The 21402-nt window shown below is 43.9% G+C and overlaps 1 protein-coding gene across 1 annotated transcript in view; it reads left to right on the top strand.

Moving 5' to 3' along the window:
• hipk2 (homeodomain interacting protein kinase 2) overlaps positions 1-21402 on the top strand; it is a 67492-nt gene that overhangs the window by 40856 nt on the left and 5234 nt on the right. Inside the window, exons 4-10 of the mRNA XM_020602970.1 lie at positions 10609-10732; positions 11370-11489; positions 12982-13068; positions 16400-16584; positions 16679-16841; positions 18971-19196; positions 19981-20102. Coding sequence (XP_020458626.1) covers positions 10609-10732; positions 11370-11489; positions 12982-13068; positions 16400-16584; positions 16679-16841; positions 18971-19196; positions 19981-20102 — 1027 coding nt within the window. The remainder of the gene's footprint in view (positions 1-10608; positions 10733-11369; positions 11490-12981; positions 13069-16399; positions 16585-16678; positions 16842-18970; positions 19197-19980; positions 20103-21402) is intronic.

Below are 21402 nucleotides of genomic sequence, written 5' to 3'. Positions count from 1 at the left end.
TGTGTGTGTGTGCAGTGAGAGAGGATGGTCTCCCCTCTGGGCAAGGTAAGCTAAGACAGGAAAACACCTGGTTAGGGAAGGCAACCGTCAGTTAAGTTGCTGCCACAGGACATGCATATCTGTGTGGAATGTTATCACATGCAAACCATAACCATAGCTCATTTGTCATATATTTCCTGATATATTTCATCATGAATATAATCTCTTTGCATCCATGAAAGAGCTGGGCAATCCTGTCTGTCAAAAGCAGCAATCTGCTGTCTCAAGTGGTGCGATCTGCTCTTTTTACACTTCATCATGTGGCTTGTAAACATGACCATTCCTCCTGTTTGTATCTGTGTACAAGGTTTTTATAACTTGGGGGGGGGGAGAGAAACCAAAGATGAGGTTTAAAAGCAGTCTGACTTGCTTTGCCTCCAGAAAACACGAGGTGCTCTCCATTCATTATGTCTCATGTGCAGCGATGCCATTCATGTGATTTTTTTTCGGGGTGCGTTTAATCGAAGAAATAATCGAGTCTAATCTTGTTTTTTCAGCTGTACTGTGTATTTCAAACTAATTAATCATTGCAATCATTTATCAAGCACAAATACAAAACATTTGCTACTGTAGTTCTTGTGAGATATGAGAATATGCAGCTTTTTTTTTGTTTTTGTTTTTTTGTACAAAAGAAATATTACAGTATTTGGATTTGGGAACAGATCCAAAAGCAGGCTCTGTGAAATTGTGATGAACATGTTTCACTATTTTCTGGTCTTTTACAATTAAAGAATGAAATGAAACAGGTATTCCCGCAACCAGCAAAGCCTTTTGATGTCTTATCAGAGGTAATATGAACATGTTCTGGGAAACCCTCCTCACCGTCACTTGTCTTTTCAAATCCACCCTTAACATGCTCCTTGTTATAGAGATTTCCTCCGACTGGTGAGCTTGCCTGATTAAGCTTAATTAAAATAATACACCCTTCCATAATCAGGCACAAAAACATATCTGAGCTTCCCCTTCTGTGCTTATGTGGTGGACACCGTCTGTATAGATTTAGATTTAGTCCAAGTTCCTATTTAGGTAAAAGCAGCGCTGTGTGTTTATTTTATTTTTGAGTATAGTTACATGTTAATAATAATAATAATAATAATAATCACACTATTGATTGTTCCTGTACAGTAATTAGCTTCCCTCAATAGGCAACATATGGCATTTTAAATACAGAGCAGCCTTCACTGTTTGTCACATTAGACCATATAGGGGATGTCACCATACGTACTGTATGGCGGGGGAGAGGAAAAACAATACGAGACTATCGTTATTGAGAGGTGATTAACTGTGACTATACTTATGACTGACTGCAGGGCACTGTTGTGTGGCCAAATTAATTACCTGTCATTGTGACTGATTGTTTTTGAAGACATCTCTTACTGTTATTGCCTCTTCTAAGAAAAGCGTTCACTCTGCATTTCATCATGCAGTGGCAGCACAAACAAAAATGAGCAGTGAACAGAGGCTAAATTGTATATTGTGTGCCTGTTTCTGATTCATATGTGGCTCAGATAGAGATTTACTGTTAGTTTATGGAGAACCATCAATGTATTCTTTAAGGGAAATGAGAAACATCTCTTGTGCTATACATTCATGTTTGCACATGAGTGTGCGACAGCATTTAATTACTAGCAGTAGTTTCTTAGCCCAGGCTTTATGTACTGTGTACTTAAGCTTTGAGGTAAACACCTGTCCCCATGACATGGCTTTGTTTCTCGCAAGACTCGTCTTGACACGAGGAACTGACGCTCTCATTTTCAAGCCAAAAACACACCACGCACAACATTATCTGCCACCCTTCATTTGTATTAACAAGCAGACTGACGTCTGATGAGGCTGTGAGGTGAAATGGTCTATTTGGTCAGATTCCTCCATAAAGCCTTAATAATCCTGCTGTTGTTTTTCTATGTGATGACATTTCTAATTCTTGTCAGGGAAAAAAATGTGACATGACAAACAGCATTAAGTGTCTGAAGGCGTAGCAGGCAGGCAGAATGCTGGGGCAGATAGAGGGGCATGAGATGCAGGAGGGAAGGCTGGCAGAGGCTGCACCTTTCCCAAAGTACAGTCTGGAAGACGTGTGTATTTTCTTGCATGCTTATGTGTGAGCTGTCATGCATGGATGATGTTAACTGTGACAGAGGAGGGGGTCGGTCATTGTGTTAGATTAAGATTTGGCCACATCTGGTTGACAATCTGGATCAGCCTTATTTAGTCTGTCCTATCCATTCTTTAATTAACCATGAGCCTGCTGCATTCCAGGGACTTGCTGAAACACACAAACACTACGAGGAAGCAAGGAGCACTGTACACAGACAGACAGACAGACAAACATTGAGGCAGAGAAACTGGCAGACAGAAAGAAGACTGGGGGGGGATCATATCTAGGAGGTCTCTTCCTGTGTTAACTTTTAGAGAGGTGGGGGGGCTGCTCTATAGGACCTGTGTGAGCTTTAGTTACAGCTCTCTGCGGCCCTGTAGCTTGTCATGAGGCAGCGCAGCCTTGGGCACCGAGAATTCATGTCACACGCAGCAGAATTTGATTAGGCAGGAGATGGTATTACTGCCCGACTGGGTGGGAGGAAGGAAGAGGGTAGTCAAACAAGGGATAGCAATAGAGAGAGGGAGGGGTGAAGGGGGATGGGTGGAGAAATGTGGCGCATGTACTGTATGTCAGCACATGCCTGGGTGGGGGTAAGGTGGATGGGGATTTTTCAGTCTGCCTTGCAAATGTCTCCCCCATGTGCTCTTTCACTTGGCCCAGAAATAAGGAACTAGTCAACCAGAGTAGCGATTATGATTGAAACTGTTGATGTGCATGTGTGTACTGTGTATGTGTTTGTGTGCACTGAATGGCAGGTAGATGTGTGACAGGGAGACTATGTCATTACAGCGGTAGGATGGCGCCCCTGTGGCTCCTAGCTATATATTCTCAGGCGCCGCATTTCAAATGGATTTTTAGCGTCTGTTGTTTTACCACATATCCAGGCTCCGCTAGCCAACCGCATTGACTGTGCCCCCTCTTTGTCTCCCCCCTATCACTTGATCTGTGTCTTAGTCACCCTAAATCAACAGAATGGGACGTATTGATGCAGAACCTTGCAGTTTCTTGCTCTGGACTTTTTTGGACAAAAAAAGCAACTGCTGGAGGAAACTAGACAATAAAACAACGATAATGCCTATCAGCCAGACAGCAGAAAATACAGACAAACCACAAGAGGAAGAGGGAGACAGACATACAGTCAGTCAAGCAAGCAGATGAGATTGTGATTGCTTTGGCCAGCAGTTTACCTAACTGTCATTCTAGGCTTTCTGACTGAAATGATGTGATAGAATATTATCATATGTACAGTATACTTTCCAGTTTGGCTTTGGGCTGCACTGTTGTGGCTCACACTGCTGGACAGATTGTCTGGCTTTTCTTTTGGTTATATGTCAGCTTAAGATGGAGGCAGGTGAAAGGTTTAAGTCCAAGTCTCTGAATCATTTATATATAATTTGCTGAAGCGATCAAGGCTGTCATTTAAGCATCCTTTTGCCACGAGCGGACGCAATCTCATCTGGCGGACTGACCACCTTTGCCCATCTGCGCATTGTGCTGCCTGTTATTCTGCTTTCGTGTCCGTTTTGGTGAAGGTCTCGGCCATGGGGACAGGCTTGCCAGCTGGTTAAGCTGGTTGACTGAGTGACTGCATGATAGAATGTGTTATCATCTGTCTGCATTTCTCCCTTTAGATTAGCTTCACCCACTCTTAGCGCTCTCTCTCTCTGTGACCCACATATTGCCTCTGGGCTTGTTGACAGTGGAGAGTAGTGACGAACAGAGTATGAGGTGCAATCGCATCATTCTGAAGGGTCAGCACCAGTGATTTAATACTTTCCAAGAAATGTCTTTGTTTAGTTTTTTTGTGAGGTCTGCTTTGTGCTGCCAGGGTGTGGTATCTATTATCCATTTTCAAGTTCATGTTTACAGATTCCACTGAAGTCTGATTTTCATGGAAAGTGGAGTCTGATGGAGCAGAGAAGCACATGCCTCGGGGTTGGGTCAGTGTCCGGCCAGTGGATGGTAGACTGGCCTAATACTGTCTGACTATCAGTACCCTAATAGGACTGGAGAGACTTGAGGCTCCCTCTCGGCATCCCCTACATCTTCTCTCCAGGCTGTCTGTGCAGACAATGGTACCGCAAGTCAGATACCCATCATTTACTAGTCGCAAATCCTTCATGGCACTGTTCCCTTTGACAAGAGAGGCAGAAGGGACAGACAGTTAAGTTGTGTGTGTGTGTGTGTGTGTGTGTGCATTTGGGGGGGCGGGGGTGAGCAAGAGTGCGCCGCTTTGCCTTTCCCTCCCTCATCTCCTTTCTGCTGTTTCTCTCTCTCATTCTACCTCTACCCAGTTGAATGAGGTATGTCCTTTTGACCTCTGCATCAGGCAATGGGGGTTGGGTGTAGAGAGGGTGCTGCAGGGGAGCCCGGTGGTTGGAGGTGGAAATGAGATGTATTACTGATAGAATCAGCTGTGTGCAGGAGAAGAATAATAACCACAGGAAAGAGGTAATTACCAACTGGGAGTGATGAAGTGTTGCATAGATGTCTGTACAACTGAGCTGCTCTGTAGCTGCACTCATTGTTTGGTTTTTGTTGAGGTTAGTGTTGCTAATGGAAGCGTTTAGGAGCAGAGGGAAAAGAAAAAGAGATAGTTGGTGGAAAAGGGTACTAAATTGCTACTCCAAAGTCTATATAACAGCACATGCATTGCCATGTTTGACGTTCTACTGTATGTTACTTAACAATAAATCTGTTATGTTATCTAATGCTGCTTGAATGCAGTGTGTAATGACAGGGGGTGAAGCCATGTGAGAGAATGTGGCATATCCCGTGTGCTAATATTGACCGTGCCATGCTGCGATGACAGGGCTCCATGTGCCATGTATGCAACAGGGTGGCTCTCTGCCCACTGAATATTTCATTATATAAAATGCCTCAGAGAGGAGGGAGGAGTTAAATGTGAGATGGTGAGAGAGGGTACAGGGAGGACCTCTGAATGTATACATGCTATCTGTTAACTCTCAGTGCTATCAGTGTTAACTCTCAGTTCCAGTTTACTCTCTCTGAGACTGCTGAGCTGGATCAACACAAACACACACGCAGCTGTCACCCATATTTTACATTAGCCTGCTCTGATGCATCTGAGTCACTGGAGTCACAGTTTCTGTTGAACAGCTGAGTTGCTAACATGCATCTGCAAGTTTCCCTGTTGTTTTTTTGCAGGCCTTTTTTTGGATGTTGACCCCTCTCTTTGTATGAAGCATCCTCTCTCCTTCTTTCATTTACCTTGTTGAAATGCATTGCTAGATCCACAGGGAATTCTAATAATTTTAAGAGGTAAACCAGTGGCAGCCTCGTCAGCTCTTTTGCCATGCCTTTTTCTGAGAGTGAGAGAAAGCAAAAGAGAGAGGGAGGCCTGTTTTCAGGACCTTGAACACCAGGAATGTCGCCCCTGCTTAGGGAGTAAGAATAAAATTTTCAAGGACTCCTTGAAAAAGTTTGCCTTGTCTCGATCACCCCCTCCCCTTTTCCACTTCTCAACCACCTGGAACACCCAAGCTCTAAATTTAAATGCCATCCATAATCTCTGCCTACATAAACGTGTATTTACATCAGTATTGCATCCTATGCCTGGCATGTGCAGCAATTTCTGATATGATGAGAGGAGATGGAGAGGGGAGGTGTAGATGCATGTGTGTGTGTGTGCTTCCTGGATTGGGACAGGTTCCTGCGAACCACAGGTGCACGGTAGGGGGTGTAACACTGCATATTGATTTCACAGTAAGCGACCACCGTGCAATATATCTAGAAAAGTGTTTCTATATGGTGCGTCTTCAAAGAAGCTGTGGAGGAACCTTTGAGGGCATGAATATGTAAATGAACACCCTGCGGGAGGAAGGGAGTCATTCACAGCACCAACCTGAGCCTTTTACATTAGGCAAGGTCAAAGTGTGGGCTGGGGAGAAGGGAAGAGGCAAAGTGATGGAAGGAAAAGGGAAAGAAGAGAAGGCAATAGAAGGGAGAAAAGTTAGTCAGGCTCTTTTCTCATGAGCTTCTTTTTCCTATTAGAACTGAACAGCTCTGCTTCTTCACAGCTGGTGCTACAGTATGTCATAGCTAGAATAAAATCTTATTTACCTCCAGTATACATGCCACTCTTTACTTAGAAATGCCTGCCTATTGAAGAAAACATAGTTACACAGGGGCCAGTGATGAAGATCGAACCCATTACCATAGACTGGCCGACCTGTGTGTGCATGTGTGGGTAAATGCTGCAAGACTCAGGGGACCCATCAGTTTCCCGTTTGGAGCCAACCTAAGGGAAGGTCAGTCTGATGGATACATCCTGACATGCACACAGCCTGTGATGTCAGCTGCGTGTGTGTCTCTCCGAGTGTGCCCATGGTCCAGCAGACTAGAGGGTGGACAGGCAGGCAGGGAGGGGAGTGTGAGCCTGACCTCGCCGCCCTAGTTTTGAGGAGTTTGAAGGGGGTTTTGCTGGCAGAGTGGTTGTAAGGAGGGGCTGGGTGGTGAAGCCGGGTGAGGTGTAGGGGATGGCTGGGCTGGTGGAGGGGGAGGGTAAAGGGCCTGAGGTGTAGGGGTGGGTTAGGGTGACAGAAGAAAGGCTCCATTCATGAGTTGTGCCATCTCTGGCTCGCTAAAAGGACTGGGGCTCATCAATGACCAGGCCAGCTGGGAGGATGTCAGCATGCAGACTCTCTCTCCAGCTCACCCTCACGCTTTCTTTTGTCAAGGGCCAGTGCTGTCAGAGCCACTAGCCCGAACACTGAGGCTTCTCATGCGGCTGAATCCCCATTGTAGTGTATGTGACATCCATGGTCTGCAGTGCAAGGTTCACCACCACCCTCCGAGAGGCAGTGTCTGCAGTAGCCATGCCAAGTGGAGATGAGCTACGTTCAGTGCAGCTTAAAAGGTGATAAACTGGCAGAGTCAGCTGGATGTAGCGTGCTCAGTAGGTGTATGCATGCACATGAACTCTGGAGCTTATGAGGTGACGAGTGTTTTTCTGTCTTTGAGCCACAGTCATTTCTGTTCCCCCTCTGTATATTTAAATGCCTTGAATTTAAAAGGTCCAGAATTATATGAGTCAGAACTAACTAATCATGTGCTGGTTTTACCAACAATAGAGTTGACTGTCAGATCTGCTTGATTTGTCTATCTCTTGTGCTCTGCTACTTTAGGAAGGAAAAGGGGGGCAGGAAAGGAGCAGGGTTTGTGAGCTGTCAGTTTATCACTGCCAGTGAAAGGCCTGCAGCAGCTGCAGCTGTGGGATGCTTTGCATGCAATGGCAGTGGTGCGCTGATAGGGTCAGATCTGCATTTGTGGTTTCATATCATGAGTAACGATCATACTCCTTTTCTCTTCCCTTCCGTTGCTCTCTCTCTCTCTCACTGTCTTGCTGAACCAGAGAAGCTTTGTCAGAGAGGCAGACGAGCACTGAGAACGACCTAAGTAGAGCACTGGAGCATAACCCAGGAAGGTTCAGCTTGATAAATTGACCCAGGCCTAACATCAACACTAGCAAAACTCACCATCGCACAGCAGGACAAATCCCATGGGACTGTGACACCCAGCTGCACACACACGTGCATAGTAAAGCACTGAAGATAAACACCTAGTGCTAATTACACCCTAATGACAGTGGGTTTTGTGAAAGTTGGCTGTGACATCAGCTTGTGTCAACTGCACTTGAGTTCTTCTGGGTGGAGTTGATGGTCCTGTGTTCTGCTTGTGTCCGCTGGAGTTGCTGTGAACTGGAGGACTATCTGATGAAAGAGTTTCCTGTGGTGTCCTGCGGCTTTCATCTCTGCACTGCATCTCGATGGGGAGAACTTCCTTTCAGCAAACAGCCTCCTCTTTTTTGTAGCTCTTTTTATAGCTCATACATATTTTTGGTTTCTTAGAGTCAAGTACTCTTTTTTTTTTAGAACTCATAGTCATGCAAATAAGGAGGTATATATTTTGTATTTTTGTGTAGGAATGTGTGAATTCTATTTCAATGACAAATGCACCGCAGAACTGATGGGCTGCTACAATATCTTGGTTTCATTACATCATAAAAATATTGCATTGGTAAAAAAAAACTATTGCTGTGACGATGACTGCTTCTGTATAGACACCATGATGAGGAAAAAGTTAAGGTATTAACAGTGATGTTTAAATGCATAAATACAAAACACAATCCTCGCCAACTTGTGTGTATTGTTCTGTGTTAGGTAAAGAGTTCTGTCATGAAACTGTCATGGGATCATGTGGACCTCAGTCCTTGACAGACTTCTTTGCTCGCTGTGTCTTTGTATTGGCGTGCAATGATGCCTTAAGATACCGTTGCTTAAGTGTTGTCTTGGTTTTCTGTTCCACTGCTGCCCTCAAGACCCCAATAACAGCCTTCTGTGACAGAAACTCTTCACTGAGCTGAGCACTGCTCCCCTTCATTTGCTTTATTTGTCTCTCTGCCCCTCTTGAAAGCTCTCTTTCTTCCTTGCTATTTTGTTTTTCCTCAGTATCTCATCATCTGTCCTGATGGTGTCTTGTTTTTCCTCAGTATCTCATCATCTGTCCTGATGGTGTCTTATAGTTTTATTTTTTAGCCATATCTCAGTGTACAGTTTATCGCCTGTGCCATCTTTTCATTTCACTGAGCATCAGCGAGCATTGAGCTGGGGGCAGGGGGCTTCAGTTAGAAATTTGATTTTAAACATGTGAGGTATGTTCATTCATTCTCCTCCAAACCCGCCAGCTGCCCTCAGACTGCTCACCCATCACCCCCCTGCAGGCTTATAAAGTCCTATAGCATCCCCCCATGCTGTTTCTCACATTCTCTTTTTCTCCGGGACCTACCGTTCCAGCGGGCCCAGGGCCAGGCCCCCTCATTTCTTTCTCTATGACCAAAACCCTGCCAGATCCCGCCTAGGTTTAGGGGGGAGCACTGGCCTAGTTACCATGGTCACGGTAATCAGCATTGTGAAACTCTCCGAGATCAGCCTTAAGCTCCTGTGATCTGTGTGTCATAGTGTTAATATTTTTTAATTGATAAAGAGAGATTTCAGTTTCAGCAGTTCATCCTAGATTGAAGGTACAGTAAAGACAGATGCCTTGCCTGTTGCTCTTAGTGGAGACTACATTAAGTGACTACATTTCACCAGCAGGTAACACATTAGAGCAAAAACAGTCTGAGAATCTACTGAAAGTGCTTTGGATTGTCATTCTTTAGTATATCACTTGTGTAATGTAAGAATGTTAACACTGTTATATTCTTTTTTTAGTATAATATGTGTGTGTGTAGAAGTGAATCATTTACTGCTTGCAAACCAATGATGGTAAGATGATGTCATGGGGTAGGACTGGATAAGTCTGACTTCTTCCTACTCCATTCAAGCAGGTACTAGGTATAAGCTAATTGATATTGGATTGTGTGTAAAAATGTGTGTTGTTATATCAACTGTTTTATATGCTTGAAAGAATAAATCAAATCAAATCAAATCAAATCAAATTAGTGAGCAGAGTCACTGTGTTCTTGGTTATTTGAAGCCCCACCAGAGACACGAGTTCACAAGAAGTATATTAGTCTTTCTGACAGGACATAAAATGTGTTCAATGAAATCTGGGACTTTTGGGGGGACTTTTGTGCTGCTTAAGTAACTAAATACTTCTTATTTTTAAATCAAATTATAGATATTTATCTCTTCTACCACTGAAATTGTCTCTTGTGTATAACTGTGTGTGTGTGTGTGTGTGACTGGGAAAAGTCAGCTTCTGGGAATTGAGCACTGCCTTTATTAACTCAGAAGTAGCCTACTAAAATCCTGGATGAAGCTCAATGCATGCTCTTGAGTATATTTATGTTGATTTATTTTTCATGGATTAATTGCTTTCACATTGCTTTAGAGCTGTGGACCATGAAACTCTGTAAACATACTCTTCTACTGTTGCCCAGTCCCTGCGTCAGACTGCCAGAGATGGGGCTCAGTGATTGGTGCTCCAGCATGGTTATCTGCGAGGTGCTACCTTGGAAACTCCGTAAACAAGTGATACAAAAGGGACCGCACTGTTGACCTCAGCTTACTGAAAATAAATCTCTTTTTTCAAGGCTACATTGACTGATCAATGTTAAGCAAACATAACAGCCCTCAGACACAGAATATTAATTGAATTGCTCGTTTTGGTGTCGAAAAAAAGGTGTTCTAAATGTGTTTGTGCCTGCCATCTAATTCAGTACTGGCTTTGGGAATGTTGTTAAATTTCTGGACAGTCTCCAGGTCAATCCTAGTTTGGGACTAGCGCTGTTCAAGTAACTGAAACAAGATTTCTTCTTTGGGTGATAGTGATAGCCAAAATAGATGATCTCCTCCTCATACCTGTGTGTATAACACTGGGCACCTCTCCATGAGCTCAGGGCAAGTGTGAAAAGAAGCTCTTCAAAAGGCTTTAGAGTCACATGACATTTACATATATTGCCTTTCTCAGTAAGAGCAGAATCCCATTGTTCTCTCTGTTCACAGGGCTCCAGAGATCATCCTGGGCTTGCCATTCTGTGAGGCCATAGACATGTGGTCCCTGGGCTGTGTGATAGCCGAGCTCTTCCTGGGATGGCCCCTCTATCCTGGAGCCTCAGAGTACGATCAGGTAAGTCATGATGATTGCTTGAACCTTCAAATTGTCTCCTGACCTCTAAGCAACTCGTTTTTGTGCGTTTGGGTGCAAGTATACCAAAGAGTCTGTGTTTATATAATTATGTTTATGTGTGTATACAGTATCTGTGTGTGCTCTCTCTCAGTGAGTCTGTTGTTGTGAGTGTCTTTGGGAGAGTGGGATGCTTCTCCAATCCCCCTGACAGCCTCCGATGATTCTTGCGCAGCCTCCCTGTTTATCTGAACAGATGCCACAGAGCCACTTGTCCAATTAGCGCAGCCCCTGTGCTCCAGAGCAAGACATTTCCGTGTTCCCCCCTCTCTATCAGTCAGACGAAGCTCAGCAGGGAAAACTTTGAGTAACTTTGCTCCATCATTGAACAAGCTTGCCTGATTTTTCTCAGGCCCAAAAATTTTACGAAGTGTCTCATTTACAAGTCTCATATCAATCTTAGACTCTTGAGCTGAGGTCATTTTTGGGTGCTACTAAAAGAACATCCATCCTAAACCTTCCTCTATTTTACCATCAGTAGGAAAGATTCCCAGTGCTCCCCAGCTTAAACACAACTCATGGTTCAATCATGCATGTGATGTGAAAGCCTCGAATGCATTTTTCATCCTGTGTTTTCCAGATCCGGTACATCTCACAGACACAGGGTCTGCCTGCAGAGTATCTGTTGAGTGCAGGGACAAAAACCACCAGGTTCTTCAACAGAGACCCCGACTCCACCTATCCTCTCTGGAGGCTTAAGGTACAACTGGAATGTTGCAGATTCCTCCACACAGAAACACAAACTCCAAGCTACCTATCCTCTCTGGAGGCTTAAGGTACAGCTGGAATGTTGCAGATGCCTCCACACAGAAACACAAACTCCACGCTGATAACACCAAGAGCATCCTTCTAGGAGCAAGTGATATTTCATGAGCAAAAGCTGCTGTTAATATTCCAGAAACTCTGCTTACACTACATTATGTGAGGCATTGGCTGCCCTGTTGATGGCCGTAAACAGAGTGAGAAGGTGATGAATGCAGAATGGATTTGTGCGCCAGGATTTGGTGAATGGAAACTCAGCCTGGTGAACCTAGCTCTGAGGGTGTCTCCCTCTATTTAGGCCACTCAGCTAGAAGGTCTGACTCCTATTTTTTAACCTCATTAATTTAACTTGAACCTTTTTGTGCCACACAATCTGCACAATCTGAGTTCTTGACTGTATCATACAGCAAATTCTGATCCATCTCTGCAGGATATGGAGGTGTTTTCCCATGTCTGCTCTGCCTGTGCCTAGAATGAATCTTTTTAGAAGAGCAATTGTGAATGCATTTGTTCTTTAGGAATCCTATAGAATACCACACTGACAACAGCTAATGGTGATGATTGACCTCTAAATGAAGACATACTGTATATCTATAGACTACACAGGATACATGCGCTCAAGTCAGCTTCCTCTGGGGTTTTAGCAGTTGTCAGGCAAGAATTGCACAGCTTTTTCATGTTTTTGCTCAAAGAGTTTTTCAGTACTTTGTGACACCTTTTTTTTAAAACGCTTGTTATCACTTTAAAGAAGGATGTTTCTGAGTTCCTGAAGGTTATGAGTTGGCAGCTGCATTGTAGGGAAGATGCAGATGGATTATTAGTTTGAACTTGACACCACTGATGTAGCTCATCATGATATTCTAGTGTCGTTTGTATGTGGAAAGTCAAATTTCAAAGCAACCTGACGACTTTTTTTCCACCGAGAGAGACACAAACATGCAAGCAAAGTCTGTAATAGTGATTGCTCAGCTTTAATTTGACCTTGTCATGTGTTTCCAAGTAACCGCAACTGCATTACTTTGCTGACTGTAATTAAAAATATCATGTGTTCAGTCAACACAGTATAGTTTTGTGTAAATTTTCCACCTTTGAAAGAAGATGATTGCATGCAATTTTACTTGCTTCGCATTTTCATATAGTTTATGTAAATATGTGTTCATTAAACTTGTGAAACTGAGTGTTTGTGTGTGTAGCACTGTGTATATTCTATATATCAGTGTTCATTTGATATACAGTAGTGTGTACCTCCACATCTTCCGTGGCTGTTAGATGAGCATTTGTGTGCTACCCCAGGGTCGCTCAGAGGGCGAGCCGAGTCCTGCTGCACATCAACAACAAGAGGCTGTAATGAGCCAAATGTAAATAGTTCGTTTTCAGAGGGGGAAGTGTGATGGGATTTGAGAGGAACATCTGCTTCTTGTCTCCTGCAGACTCCAGAGGACCATGAGGGCGAAACGGGGATCAAGTCCAAGGAAGCTCGCAAGTACATCTTCAACTGCTTGGATGACATGGCGCAGGTATGCAGCTGCAGTATCACAAAGCATGACCCCCCCCCCCACCCCAACACACACACACAAATCAGACAATAGATGGATTATTTGCTTTTGTCTTTTGCTTCAACCACATACATCTGTCTCACAACTGAAGTTTTTTCTGGTGGGGCTACTTAGGTCTGGGGCTAATTTGATCCATCAAATATTAGAAATCCTTTAAAATGTTTATCCTGCCAAGGCCTGATCTCCAGATGCAGTGTAGCTCGGCTGCTATATAGAATATTACAGGGTGAAATGAAAGCAGCTGTTCACTGAAACCCCTTCTCAACTCTGCCTCTGCTCTTCATTTTGCTTAACCACTATCTAATAAGTTACAGACAGACACTGGAGCTGAACATGTGGTGAGGCCGGTTAACGTGTTTCTTATGCAAAGTTTGCTTTCTTGTTTAAGTTAGAGTGAGGTTTGTGGCTTTGTCCTCACTTTGTACATCTGAAGTACACAGATGCACACATTCCAGAAGGGCCAAACCAGTTTTTCAGACCGAGTCAGCGGGACTCGCACCATGTTGTGTCTGCATGACTCAGCTGGTTAGCCCCTCTCTTCCTCAGGCCTGCATGTCACTTATGGGAATCTGTTTGTTTAGAAGATCTTATGTAACCCCAGGAAGTGACTTATATAGCAGACTTATATATGGAAAAGCACTTTCTCTGAACTCAGAGTGAATTCACCTCTCCACAGTTGGAAAATTCACATGTAGCCATGACATTTTGTTAGGATGTGCCTGACAGTGAGATGATAGTGAGTATTGTTTTGTTCACCCTTGCTTGACCAAATACTGGTTCTGCTGGCAGATACGGCAGTGGTGATGGAAAATTTCAGTGTTTTCCCAGGCCCCCTGTGAATCTCTGACAGTACTCTGTTGTCATCATGCTCCTCAATCCTGCCTCTGATACTGACTAGCAGAAAGATCAAAGTTAAGCAGGTGAATTATTCTTCTGGAACATGGTCATCTTTATGCACAATCAGCAGCAGCCTCTGGAAGCTGTCCATGTGAATACACAACACATGTTGCTACTTAAGTGATCGAGACAATTATGGTTGTCCAGTAGCGCCCAGGGCTGCTGTCAGGCCTGTCTGGAATAACATGCTGTCGGCTGGGACAAGCTAATATCGCTGCCTGGGCTTGTTGAATTTACAGTTACCGCACACACACACACACACACACACACACACACACACACACACACACACACACACACACAACACTGCAGCACAGAGTGTAATGAAAACACACGCATATGAAATCCCCTGGGTCATCTCTGTCTCCTACGCTTCAAGCTCTGTGTCCCATCTTCCTCTCAGTGTTGCAGCCAGACTTGGCTTACTACAAAAACACAGAGGAGGTACAGCAGAACTGCACGAGCTTAATGTGGGAGAAAACTGACTATTTTGCTCCATCTCACCATCCCCACCATATAAACAAGTCAGCACTGTGGACATCTGTCTCCGTGTGCATAATGGATGACATAGCTGAAGGCCCTGCAAGACAGAGGGGCTGGGTGCCAGGAAGAGATAATGAACCTCCTTCCAGTCGTGGGAAAAGTGGGGAGGCTTTAGTCACAAGTATATCTAATAGAAGTAAATCAGAGAAGATGCAGGACCCCGCTAGAGGCCTGATGTATAGTAGATGGAAGGAAGGAAGGCCGGAACTGCTTGAAAATGGATTCACTTTGAGCTGCAATCCTTCAATATCTCTGTTGATAGGAGTGGAGCTATGGTAGGAGTTGCAGCATGGCCTTATCTATGTTTTATTATATACCCTTACGCATGCACTCTGCCTTTCTTCTAACTCTCCCCTACTGAGAAATAAAGTTTGTAGGGTAAATCTGTGCACATTGTGGGCCTCTGTGGAAGAAAGGCCTAGCTCCACATCTCCCAGGTGTAGCCCAATCTGTCCCACTGCCTGACATGTGCCATCACTGCCCTTGCTCCAATGTCGTATGCCAGGGCTCCTTGCAGCACAGATGTGGCTCCATAAGCAGTCGTTGACATGCAAGGTACGCAAGGCTGACCGTGTTAGTTGAAGCTCCTTGTCTTTATGTTTTTTACTTAGCATTCTCATTTCAGGTCAAATGTTGCCACTTGCTGTTACTGAAAGAAAATGGAGCATGAAAATATCTTTTCTGTCTTGTTAATTCACATACTTTAATTAAATTGATGATACCAAAAGTAGCTTTCCTCTTCAGGCTTCTTCTTATCCAGCCCCATTATTGTGGTGCACCTCAGCCAACTCACACCTGCTATGCATGTGCAACCAAACTGTGTACATTACCCAAAGTCATTTCTTCCACTAGCAGAGGACAAAGTGATTATTTCTCACCTCATTCTGCAGATTATTCCTCTATCACAGCCGGTGGAGATGGCAAGCATAAAGATGTGGTTACAGAGTCTGAATAACCTGTATAAAAAAAGAGAATTGAATCAGATTTGCAGTGCTGACTGGCAGCACATCTGATAGCCCCTGGAGCAGGCCTACAGATAAGCACTGTCTTTATGAAAAACAGGCCTGCTCCCTCTGCATGCCAGTCACAATAAACAAGGCTGCCTGTCTGTTGCCACTGTCCCCGTCTCTGTCCTCACACTGCCTGATAATCTGCTTGTTTGCTTAAACCCAGACTAGCTGCATCATGACCTTGTTCCACTCCCTTCATTCCTCATCCCGTACGACAATCCTAAAAGTAAACCTGCCCCTCAGCTTCAGTCCTGTGCCCAACAAAGCAGTTCCTCCTAGTTATGTAGTTCTGTAATAAAGCAAAAATCTGCTGCGCTTCCTAGGATTTATCCACAACCTAAGCTGCAATGTTTAATACAGATGAAGCAACATGATGGCAGCTACCCAGAACTGCCTCAAAGCATGTTTAGGTTAAGTTGTCTCATGTCAGCTTTTTCAAAGGCATTCACAAAATGATGTCCTCTGTGAAAAAGGTTTTTAACAACTAGCCAATGGCAGCATCTATTGGGTTCATGTTTTTTGTTTGCTTTCACATCTCAGGAGATAAAAATCTCAGTGAAGGCGCCAGGAGATATTTCAAGTGTTGCTATGAATACCAGTGCAAATGTTTATAATGTCACGAAGGTGCAAGGTTATCACTGAGTTCCGTGACACACGAAGTGACACCCTGACTGATGAGGCCTTCTCAGTATTAATAGGTCTCTTTATGGGAATAAGCTGTGGGATATATATTTTCTCTGTTGTTGGCTAAAAACATTAGAGATCTTGAACATTCAGCCATTTGAAAGTATGTGAAAATGTTAAGATGCTGAGATGCTTATGTGTTTGTTTTGTGCCTCTAGGTGAACATGACGTCAGATCTAGAGGGGAGCGACATGCTGGCAGAAAAGGCTGACAGGAGGGAGTTCATCGACTTGTTAACCAAGATGCTGACCATCGACGCAGACAAGAGGATCACCCCTATCGAAACGCTCAACCACCCCTTTGTTACTATGTCACATCTCCTCGATTTTCCACACAGCACACAGTACGAGCTAAACAGGCCCTGTTCTTTGCGTATTTGAAGTAACATCTGTCACTGTCCTAAGGCTCATTCCAGCTCCGTTTCTCTGTCTGTGCAGTGTGAAGTCATGCTTCCAAAACATGGAGATCTGTAAGTGTCGTGTGAACATGTACGACACAGTCAACCAGAGCAAGACGCCCTTTATCACCCACGTGGCCCCCAGCACATCCACCAACCTCACCATGACCTTCAACAACCAGCTGAACACTGTGCACAGCCAGGTAAAATAGAAATACATAAACATCCTCATTCATCAGTCCGCTATGAGGCAACTACAAATGGTGAACTTTTATGCTGTCAGTTGCAAGTATATGCATTGTTTTAGTTATGGTTTACTGCACTTCCATTGTAGGCTCCAGTTCAATTACAATAGAGACAATCGTTACTATACTGAATAAAAAAATCAGCTGAAAAAAGTTAAAAGTTCAGATAAAAAGCAATAAATCATAAGTGACTTTCAAAACAATAGCATTCTGACCAAGCATAAAATATGGAAAATAGATAATTAAAACCAGGCTGAAGCTCTTAAAAATATAAACATGACATATTTGACATGTTCCACAGTCGTATACAAATAATTGTACTTTAAACACCCAACTGTCAGTGGTTGAACAATTTAGCAGCTTGTGAGCATCTGTTTGTCCCTTTGTGCTGCTTCCTCCCCCCCTGTTCGTCTTCTTCCTGTCTGTCGGCATGTTTCCATGCTTACTGGCCTGCCTTTCTGTCTTGGTGCATGTATATCTGTCTGCCTGCATTTCTGTCTGTGCCCCAGGTCCTGTGGGATTGTCACAAAGTGCTGATTACACACATGACAAGCCCTACATCCTGCTTGCCTTGCATTCTGGGGCTCTCAGGCCTTAAAAATCCCTTTACCAGGCTTCCTCTCTTTTCCCCTCCTCTCACTCCTGTCCTCCTCTGTTTTCTCTTCTTTCCTCCCATTTCCCTGGGTTGAGCCTGTGGTGCTTTACCGTTTCGTTCCCATACGGTCTGTGAATCAAAACTGCTGACTTTTGTCTTCTGCCGGGCTTCGGGTTGCAAGGTTTTCCAGATTGTGCTTAGTTACAACTCCGGCTTTCTCCCCACCCCTTCTTTTTAGTAAACAGAGTTCTTTATCACCAGCTATATTGAGCCAGCTCATACTGTGTAGCATGCAACAAAAACCCCATCTTGCTGTGATTTAAATGGATTAACATTCCCTCAGCTTGTCTTTCCTGCTCCTGGCTCTCAGGGCATATAGACAGACTTATATTAGTGATTTCTTCACCTTGATTCATTTGCATGGCTGGATGTTAGGCTTGTATTTTGCTGTTTCTGTGCTTGTATATGATGAATGACACAGTGCCGTATTGATTATGTCCCCTCCCCCTATGTTCATCAAACATGCTAAAGAGAGAAAATGAAAAATGAAAGTGCCGTGTTTCCCTCCGCCCCTACGTACGCTTAATGAAAGGGCTACAATTAGACAGTGTCTCATGGAGCAAATACTACTTGTGAGTTTAGCAAATGGTGTCTGTTAAACTATTTGTTTGTATCCAGGAGGTTCCCAGGTGGTCATGGTGTTCACGTGTCTTATTAATCCTTAAGACATGCTGCAGTTACCTAAGCTTGCATAATTATAGAATAACCTTTGGCTGTGAAATATTACTTCTCTCAGGCATATTGATTTGGAGGCTAGACAATGAAGCCATGATATGAAATGTCAAACTTTGCTGCAGCTCATTATATTGACTCATTATGATTTTGTAACATTTACAGTTAAACTGAGTTCTAATAAGATCTCCTTATGACTCTAACATTTACTGTGTGGTTAATTGGTTTTAAATAGAAATAGTGCACTGAGAAATACAAAGCATGCTTAGCATAGCTGACTAATGCTGAACAGTATATTTCCTATCTAGCAATGCATTATTCCAGAAGTTAGGTTTGCCAGTAAGTTGTGTAGGTGATACACAGTGATCAAAATCTCAGACTGTTTGCTCTGGTGGCATTTTGCTTATTGAAGGTTGATCATTGTAAGAACTGTAGCATTGATTGCATCTGTCCTCACATGCTTTCTCTCCTTCCAATTCATCAAACGTGCACATATTTTAAAGACGCGTTCAAATCAGTCGTCCAGTTTCCTCATTCTTCCATCAGCTTTTGCCAATGCTGGATGACCTGCTATCCATCTTCCCTTGATCTGGTGGCTGTTTTGCATCTTTATGTGTGCTTTTTGTTTTCTATTTTTGTTAGTGATCTTTGTCATTTTACTGTACCATGCCTGCTGTTCAAACCTTCCCTGCATCTCCCTGTCACTCCCATCAGTACCCCCACTCTCATGATTTTTATTTTGGTCCCATCATTCCTTTAGGCCACCAACCTGGCTCCCTCCTCCACCAACAATGCCACCCTTTCCTTTGCAAGTCCTGATGTCTCCATACTAAACTACCAATCTGCACTCTACCAGCCCTCAGCTGCCTCCATGGCAGCTGTGGCCCAGAGGAGTATGCCCCTCCAGCCGGGGGCTCCTCAGCTCTGCGCTGCCCGTCCTGACCCCTTCCAGCAGGCACTCATCGTCTGTCCACCTGGCTTCCAAGGTAGAGGAGGACTGACCACTCAGTATGCATTAGTGTGGATGGATAGAATGGGGTTTCTGTTCAAGCTTTAGCCATAAGCATGTGCACTCGAACAGGCTGTAATATGTAGGCTAGTCCTAGCTTTAGGACGCCAGCTAGCTTTTATCTGGCACCATAAACAGAGCACTGTAGTCAGCTCTAGTTTTATCTCTGTACATAGATAATCCTCTTTTTAGTGGCTTTTTGTCTTTTTGTTTTGCAGCTTCAGCTTAGCACACTAGAGGCTGGGCGGTGTTGATCGTACAACAAATGGTGATTTAGTGATAACTTGAGGAGGGAATTAATCAATTGAAAACAAATGTAATATATTTGTGTAATACTAAGTCAACACTCCTCCGTGTTTGAACTGGGAGGGCAGAAGAGCTGCAAGGGATTATTAATTATTTATTTATTCTTTTTGATGTTTTATTATTGTGTAAATTAACCTTTATTTTACGAGGAAATCCTCACTGAGATTAAAAATCTCAATGCCCTGGAGAAAAATTCCAGTATTAGAAACAATTTTTATACTATTATACTATTGCCATGACTACTATTTTAAATAGTGTTGCTATAGTCAAATATAGCAGAAGGGTTTGGACATCTGTTGATTGCACATAAATCAGATTGCATATACAAGCATTTATCTGATCTCTTGCTCTTAATGTTGCAGATTGCATGATGTTGTTTATAAATTTCAGATGTGGAGGCGATTGGTGTACTTACTTGTTGATGTCCTCTGTGCATATGGTTTATTTCTGCACAGGGCTGCAGGCGTCCCCTTCCAAGCACACCAGTTACTCTGTGCGAATGGAGAATGCTGTTCCCATAGTGACGCAGGCCCCTGGTGCCCAGCCTCTGCAGATCCAACCTGGCCTCCTTACACAGGTAGGAAGAGAATCAAGCATCACAGAAGACAAAGTAAGAGTTTTTTGGGTCTTAACAATAACAGTGTCTGTCATACTTGGAGCTGCTTACATTCAAAAAATGCTCTCTGCATCTCTTTTTTCATAAGCCTTCACTAAGAATAGTATCTATTGATGGAGGCTGGAAATCACTCAGTGTTCGTGACCCTGCCCCTGTTGGCAGCTATCTTTTCCTGAGCACATTCAGGGCAAGCTCTCCTGTGCATTGCTCCCTGCCTCTCTCCCAGTACTCTCTCACCCACTCTCCTGGAGGCTGAGGCTGCCACAGTCTGATGCACACAAAGGCAGGAGCCTTTCACACAGAGAAGGCCTTCACTGGACCCTGCACCGTGGTGCTTGAGCTTTAACTGTTAATATACAATTGTTGGAAGTAACACAGAGTGACTGTGCATCACCCACACACACACACACACACACACACACACACACACACACACACACACACACACACATACACACATAATGTAAACCACGTCCATCACCATACCACTCCCTATGGAAATTTCCATGAAGGCTTTAAATATCCCTGAGAATCCTGGGAGTTTGAAGCGCTCCCTTATCTTCACTTAATCATGCAGTAGGCAAGGAGGCAGGCGGCAATCTGTGTGTGTATGTGTGTACAAGCCTGTATTTCTATGTGGGGTTAATCTGTCAGATACCAAATGGTTAGCTTCAGGGCTTCTTCCAAGTCAGGCGCTCCAAATTACAGGCCTCAGAGGATCCTGGGAGGTCAGGGGAAGCTTGAATAAGGCTCTGCATAACCAGAGAACTCACAAGATCACAAGATTTGGAGATATAATGGATCTAACAAAGGAAAACAAATAAATTCTTTATATATTCTCATTCTTATATTCAATTTTTACAATAAAGTCTTATTAAGGAAAACATAAATGACATGAACAGATATATCAAGTGTAGATCACACATTGCTACCATGCTCTGCAGGTGTTGACTGTAACTTCTGTCTGCACACATGTTAAACAAAGACAGGCAATAGTTAACATAAGCAGATGGTTTATATAGGCCAGCGAGCAGCACACCTAATAACCGGGTGTGTGGCGTGTCTGTGCTTCTCCATGTTTATTCCTTTACCGTGGGAGGTCTCACAGGCTTGACTGAGTCTTTGCTTGCCTCTTGGTCACAATCTCCCCACCTGTGCCTTCACCCAGCCACTGCTGACTGTCGCCCCTCCCACTCGAGTTTGCCCCCGAGCTCCCTGGCTGTGCAGAGAGGGGGCAGAGTGATGGAGGCTCCGAGCAGGG

The sequence above is a fragment of the Monopterus albus genome, unplaced genomic scaffold, assembly GCF_001952655.1.
Source record: "Monopterus albus unplaced genomic scaffold, M_albus_1.0 scaffold59.1, whole genome shotgun sequence".
NCBI classification, from domain to species: Eukaryota; Metazoa; Chordata; class Actinopteri; order Synbranchiformes; family Synbranchidae; genus Monopterus; species Monopterus albus.
This window is presented reverse-complemented; position numbering and strand designations above follow the sequence as displayed.